This window comes from Vombatus ursinus, unplaced genomic scaffold (assembly GCF_900497805.2).
Source record: "Vombatus ursinus unplaced genomic scaffold, bare-nosed wombat genome assembly UNPS02009205.1, whole genome shotgun sequence".
Classification (NCBI taxonomy): domain Eukaryota; kingdom Metazoa; phylum Chordata; class Mammalia; order Diprotodontia; family Vombatidae; genus Vombatus; species Vombatus ursinus.
Genome location: NW_020948983.1, coordinates 51,397,085 through 51,404,362, shown reverse-complemented (window position 1 = coordinate 51,404,362; position 7,278 = coordinate 51,397,085). Strand labels below are relative to the sequence as shown.

The following is a 7,278-nucleotide window of genomic DNA, read 5'->3' as shown; positions in this document are numbered from 1 at the left end:
AGAGGAAGCTTTCTGAGAGTTCCCTATACCTAAGAAAACACATTGGTCAAACAAAAAACTGGGATATTTAACTTTTTTTTCAAATGACTGAGGTGAACTGGAAAGAGCATTGGGTTTTCAAATATTATCTCATTTTATTCTTTTGACAACTCTGGGAGGTAGGTGCAATTATTATCCCCACTCTACAGAGGAGGAGACTGAGGCAGAGAGAGGTTAAGTAATTTGCCCTGGGTCACATAGCAAGTATCTGAAGTCAAATTTGAACTCAGGTGTTCCTGACTTTAGGTTTAATAGTCTATTCACTGCTAAATGAGGAATTTGAACAAGATACCTCTAAGGTCCCTTTCTATTCTATATCTATGATTTAAAGATCCTATAACCTGGGAAATCCTTTTCAGCCCATCTGAGTTCTTTTCAGTTGCTGATGGCACAAGGAGATTGATGGCTCTGCTCAACCAATGAATCTGTTAGAAGGCAAGGAGACAGTGAGGACATCAAATTCCATGGATCCCTCTACTTTAGATTTTGGTTCTGGAATCCAGCAACACAAATAGTCTAAGCCTGTACTTCTCTGCTACTTGGAGCATTAAGAAGGTCTGGGATGAGTGTTTGAAGTATTTGAGATACAGTAGGTGATAGAACTACATTCCCCAAAAGGAATAAATTTGCTACTTCAGAGCACTGTTCAAGTTCATGTATGTATGAAAAAGTTTATATATCTATATCTATAGATATATAAAAAAATTTATATAGTATATGTATGAAGAAGTTTATATAGTGATTTAAGGTTTTCAAAGTTCATCATACACAATATCTCATTTGACCTTCATACCAACTTTATGAGGTAAGTGTTATTACTAACCCATTTTTACTGGTGAAGACACTGAAACTCACAAAGATTAAGTGTCCAGGGTCACTTTAGTCTATGAGGCTTGATTCCAACCCAGGTCTTCATGACTCCTAGTCCAGCACTAAGCACTATGTCATTGTGTACAGATGAGTGCTTAAATGTTCTCCCATACGTTAAGGTGTATCTTGGGTTCTAACTCGATAGAGCGTGAACCTGAGTAATACTTTAAAGAAAATTACACTTTATTTATTTTTATTTATTTTTTTTACAAAATAGCTGCCAGGGCCTCCTGGGGTTAACAGAAAGCACCAGGAATGGAGGAGTGAAACTGGGCCACTGTCAGAGAAGTATGGACCTCAGCTCCAACTCTCCCTGGCCCAGCAAACGGTCCCTGTCCAGGCCCCGGCCCTTGTTCTCGGCCTTGACCCTCACGGCCGTGCGCCGCAGGTCGTCCTCCGACAATCCGTCGAAAAAGAAGTCTTCGTTAAAGACTGGATTTCGGCTCCGACGGACCACGGCGCTGCGCTGCTTGCGCGTCTTGCCGGGAGGTACCAAGGTGAAGCTGACTCTGCAGCCGATGGCCCCCGGCTCGGCGGTGCGGCTGTAGAGACCCTCGGCTCTGAGCAGGCGGATGCGCAGCCGCCGGGACACCGGACAGTACTCGGTGGCCAAGTGCAGGGCGCCGCCGTCGTGGTCCAGGGTCACGGTGCTCTCGACCTCCAGGCGCTCCTGCTGTGAGCCCAGAGGGCACGGGGACAGGGACGGGGACGGGGTTGGGGATGGAGCCCGTGCCCGAGCAGAGCCGGGCTGGCAGGTGGCTGGCAGGGTGACGCGACCTGCGTCCCGGACGGCATCATAGTCCTCGTCGTCATCTTCAGCGCTAGAGACTGAGCGGGCCCGGGCCAGAACGCGGCTCCCACTAGCTCGCAGCGCCCGGCCAAAGAGCGCGTCGGGGGCCCGGAGGAGGAGGCGGCGGTAGCGCGGACGGCTCCGGGAGCGCTTGTTGGGAGCGTCCCGGGGCCGCGGGGAAGCACAGGGGGACGAGCTGGCAGAGGAGGAGGAGGTGGTGTCGGGGCCGTCTGGGGTGCCCCTCAGCCCTCGTGGGTTATAGGAAGCGTTAGTGCCGCCTCTACCGCAGTAGGTGTGAGCCCGAGGCCGCGGGGACTGCAGGACAAGGGCGGCAGCGGCTGCAGAGCCCCCGAGGAAAAGGGATTCCTTGCGGCGGGTATTCGGGCTCTCCAGCAGCGCGCAGAAGCCGTACGAGGTCGGCCGGCGCGGCAGGTGCGGCAGCGAGAGGGCAGCCTGCGAGCGCGGGTCCCAGTCCGTAAGGTCCGGGTCCACCCTGGCTTCCACAAGCTCTGGCCGAAGCTCCTCCTCCTGCCATTGATCTCGGGTAGGGGCTGGGGAAGGACTGGGTAGAAGCCTGGGAGGGATGCAGAACTCTGGGATGCTGTCTGGGGTAAGAACATTGGTAAAGGCAGAGGTGGCCGCTGGGCGTGTCCGCAGCCGTAGAAGCCGCTCCAGGCACCACATTTGAGTGGCAGTGTACTGGCGTATGTGTGAGGGGGTTTCTTGGATCAAGCTAATCTACCTAGAACACACAAGAAGGCACTTTCGATCAGGGGACAGCAATTTTGGTTTCTTTTGCTTTGAAATGTTACTTCTGCCTCCCCCTCTTAGCCTCCCGGGCTCCAACTCCCCGGCCTCCCCAAGACTTGGTAAACTACGTCGAAGCCCAAGTGCATGTTCTGATGTTTCAACTTGCCTCAAGTGGATTGAAAAAGCTTTCCTTTCTTCCTTATTCTTTCCTCATCTTCGTCCCCCGCCCTCCCCTTCACTCTAATAGAATTTACTTTCCTAAAACCCATAATCCCAAAATGTCTAATTTCTTCTGTGCAGCCTCTCAGAAACAGTTTGTACAATCATTTCGTGAATTCTCAGATTATTCCATATTTTCCTTGAAAGATGGAGAGGGACAAGTAACCCAAAGATCCTAGCCAGGAAACAGGTCGTCCTTTCAGGCCCTGATTATCAAGCAAATAGACGTGACCCCTCCGTACATACCTAGAATTCACTGATTATTCTTTGAGTCTCCACATTTGCTGATTATAGTTGCTTGCAGCGGTGTCTTACTTGACACTGGTCTGCTCAAGTGCTGTTAGAAATCAGCAGCAGCAGCACGAGAACAGTTGCTGGCAGCAACTTTATAGGGGCTGCGGGCAAACGTCCAGCCAATCTGAAGCCACTGAGCTTCTAAGATAAGCTCCACCCCTCAGCTCTATGAATATATTTCGCCAGTTTTGTAACCAGATACATCCACATGGTCCCACCCCTACCCCTTCTTTTTGCCACGCCACACGGCCAAAGCCGTTGAGGAACTTCAGAAAAACCTACCATTTCCATGGCATGTGTAGAAACTGCCCAAGTCCCCGTCTCATTTCTTTATACCTTTTTCTGCCCAGTCATTTCCTTTCCCTTTCCATCAACCCGCAAACACAAACCTAAGTTTGCCCCTATGCAAAACTGTGGCTTTTGTATTTGACACTCTTCCACCCCCTACTCTTTCTGATCTTTAGCAACCTTTCCTACTTATTCACAGGAACCTAAAGCTGTTATGTTATCCAGGATATCCTAATAGTACTCCACTCAAACCTCCTCTTTCTATATTTTGCTGTACTCTGAATCTTTGTCTCATTGTCTGCCACTTTTGAAAATGACCAGAGTTGCTCTCTCCTATTTGGATGTGGTTTGCAAAAAATATTAATTTAACTTATGTGAAGGTTTCCCCTGATACAAGGCTTAATATGTTGCCCCCTCCCAGGATTTCTGGATTTTAACATTCTTTAACCCAAAAGAAAAGTCCTTAATGATGGAATATCAGACATTAAAGAGAGTTGCATATAATTTGAGAGGAGTACTTTCCAAATTACATCAGTAGGTTTACTTGCTAAGTTTCTCAAGCAAATAATAAAAATAATTTATATTTCTATTGGTGCTTGCTATTGGTTAAAGAATATTAAAATCCAGAAATCCTGGGAGGGGGCAACTTATCAAGCCTGGTATCAGGGGACACTTCAGCATAATTCACATTCTTTCCAAGCCACATCCAATTAGAAGCAAGCAATATTGGCAATTTTCAAAAGGAGCAGTACAAATATTTTTAATCCCCATCATACATATAAGAAAACTGAAAAGTTTTAGTTATGTGTTCAAAGTCACAGAGTTTTTAAGTTCAGTTGTAATTCAAACCCAAGTCTCTTCTGACGAAGCACAGTCTTTTGGTGTGAGTTGATATTCACACAGGAATGATCATATTTGGCTGTGAGGAACTCCTGAAGTATTTATGCTCTTCTAGATGAGAAGCAGGAAGCCTCTTTGCAGCCATCAGGATACAGAAGAAAATATCTAGAACTAGAAGGGCTCATAGAGGAAATCTAATCCATTGTCTTTATCTTACCAATGAGGAAACTGAGGCCTAGAGAATTTAATTGACTGCCCAAGGTCATTCAAGTATTAAGTGGTGGAGCTAGGATATGGTATCTAACTCCAAATTTAGCACTCTCTTAGTAAGGAGAAAGTATTAAGCACTGGAGAGATAAGGGAGAGGTATCATTTCCTGGAGAGGGTAGTACCTAAACTGAGTCTTGAAGGCAGACAAGATTTCTGAAGGTTGGAAATGAAGAGAGAGTACTTTCCATGCATTAGCAATGATTTGTGTGAATGCATGGGGGTAGGGGATGGAATATCAAGTTTGAGAAACACCTGGTAATCTAGGTTGGCTGGAATACTGTTGATAAATGGGAGTAATGTGAAATTAAGCTCGAAAGGTAGGTGTAAGCCAGATATGAAAAGCCTTAGTTGCCAGGCTAAAGAGATTGCATTTAGTGCTACAGGCAATGGGGGCCAATAACTGTTCTTGAACAGAGGTGTGCTATGGCCAGACATGTGCCTTAGGAAGATGATTTTAGTAGCTGGGTGCAGAATGGATTGGAAAGGGAGAGACTGGAAGCCAGGAAAACAATTAGGAAGTTATTATAGCAGCCTAAGTGAGGAGTGATGAGGATCTCAACTAATGCTACAATGGATCTGTGATCTCATTGTTTATGAATGTTCCCTTCACTGGTGCACATCATGTGCTCTTCTCATCTTCTGTGATTCTCATCTTTTTCTTTCCATTAATTCAACATAGATATCTAATCAATGTCCTAGAGACTTTCTTTTGTTATTTTAATAGTACCCTGTATATGGACTAATAAGAAAATGAGACACATTTTTGAATATGGCCAATGTGGGGATTTGTTTTGGTTGATTTTATTCATATGTTACAAGGATTGGGCATTTCTTTTTTTTCCGCCAATGAGGGGAGAAAAATGTTTGATAATAGAAAAAATGAGAAGCCCTTCTATTCAGTGAAAGAGGTAGAAAAACAAAATAAATGAATAAACGAATAGGTCAATACTGTAGACAATTCTCAATTAAAAAAATTAGTCAGGAGGACCAGCCTCAGACACTTGACACTTACTAGCTGTGTGACCCTGGGCAAGTCACTTAATCCCATTGCCTAGCCAAAACAAAAACAGTTCATGGATATCCATGTAGTGCTAAATATCTTGGCAAATGCTATTCGTGAACATTTAAAGAGTCCTTTGGCTTTGATTTGAAAAGTCCACATCAAGGAAGATGCTTTTGGATGGTGAAATCCTCCAAATGTTCATTGTGCATGATGGCATGCTGATTGAATCAAGCTTCAGAACACTGAAGAGCCTCCTAATTGAAATACATGGTTATTCATAAGAGTTTGGTGAAATGATGCAATACAGTTGGATGGAAAACTCATACGGATCATTCATGAGTACAAATATCTTGGATAGACACTGCAAATGGATAATGATCTAGGCCCAGAACTGGACAAAAGGAGGAGAGAGGACTGAATTGCTATTGAGAAACTGCAATGTTCTTTTAATGTCACTGAAACAAAAGCCTGCATTTTTGTATCAGTGTTTTTCTGACAATGTTGTATGGCTGAGAGTTTTGGAATACTCTGAAATCTCTGAAAGGAAGACACTATAAACCCCCCAAAGGGCAGTAAAGAAGTGCATGATGGGCATGAGCAGTCTGTAACCCATTGTAAATTAGGAATTATATAGAAGTGGTATAAATTATTTTAAGTGAGAAATGTAGAATTAGGAAAAAAAGACGGATTGGTCACATAGTGAAAGCAAGGAATAACTGCTGGACAGCCCATGTGCTCCATTAGTCTCTGTGCCATGTCAAAAGAATGAGGGGAAAGAGCCCACACACCACCTCTGATGTATTCAGTGGGACATGGTTGAGGGTTTCAGAGGATAGGAAGGTAGGGATGGAGGGAGATATGTGTCACTGGAAGGAGTATTCGCAATAGTGAAACTACAGATACGAGGGTAGAGGAATACCAGTGCGGCACTTGGATTGAGCCAATGTAGCACATAAGATGGATAATCAACATAATTCATCTTATCTTAGTGACTATGCAGGGATATGCTTTATATCACTTGTTAGCATTTAAAATAACAATGGAAAATTGGATCAAGGTAAATTAATACTTAGGTGGGCTAGTGTAATTTTGGCTAGACGAATTTATGGCATTATATTAAAAAAAGAAAAAAGAAGTCTGGAAGGATAGATTTATAGTAATGGCAGTGGGAAACCTATTTTTTCTCTCTCAATCACAGGAGCATAGGAACTAGTTAGTCAATAAGTATAAATTGAATGCCCACTATGTGCCTATATTTGTGTTGTGTATGGTATATACAGGATGCTCAAGAAATATTTTACTCCTACTCAAAAGGAACAATTAATTAATTATAATATCTTCAGATGTTACAAATTATTTTGTAAGAAGAATTTTATATAAAATTTTATATAAAAATGGTACTAAATTTCATTTTCTGTTCAAGTGTTAGAAACATACATACTTTCAGAGCTAGAAGAAAGAAAAAAAGGAGGAAAGGAAGGACAAAACAAAAGAAGGAAAGAAAGAAGGGTAGAAATCTAGGCTAATCCTCTTATTTTATAGATGAGAAATCTGAGGTCCAGAGCGATAAAGAGCTTTGCTTTGCTTATGCTCACAGCTACCTTGTGGTCAGTATCTTGGTTCTCACTGGAGTGGTCTTTCTACCACATTTCTTTGGAGGTAACTAGGTGGTACAGAGGATAGAGTGAATACCTTCTAATCAAGAAGATCTGAGTTCAAATTTGGCCTCACACATTTATAAGCTGTGTGACCCTGGGCAAGTCACTTAACTTCTGCTTGCCTCAGTTTCCTTATCTGTAAAACGGCGATGATAATAATAGCATCTACCAAATGGAATAATATTTGTAAAGTTCTTAGCACAGTACCTGGCATGTAGTAGGTGCTTAATAGATGTTTATTTCCTCCCACCTATACC

At 43.4% G+C, this 7,278-nt stretch overlaps 1 protein-coding gene across 1 annotated transcript; it reads right to left on the bottom strand.

Moving 5' to 3' along the window:
• Positions 1-1,085: 1,085 nt before the first annotated feature.
• LOC114035780 (C2 calcium-dependent domain-containing protein 4A-like) lies at positions 1,086-3,011 on the bottom strand. The gene is made up of 2 exons (XM_027852140.1): positions 2,915-3,011; positions 1,086-2,441 (listed from the first exon to the last, which is right to left on the bottom strand). The coding sequence occupies exon 2, from the start codon at positions 2,381-2,383 to the stop codon at positions 1,190-1,192; it is 1,194 nt and encodes a 397-aa protein (XP_027707941.1). The 5' UTR covers positions 2,384-2,441; positions 2,915-3,011; the 3' UTR covers positions 1,086-1,189.
• Between the last annotated feature and the right edge of the window lie 4,267 nt (positions 3,012-7,278).

What these genes read in the sequence shown, in the direction of transcription:
- LOC114035780 (XM_027852140.1), bottom strand. Translation starts at nt 2,383, where the DNA reads ATGTGGTGCCTGGAGCGGCTTCTACGGCTGCGGACACGCCCAGCGGCC.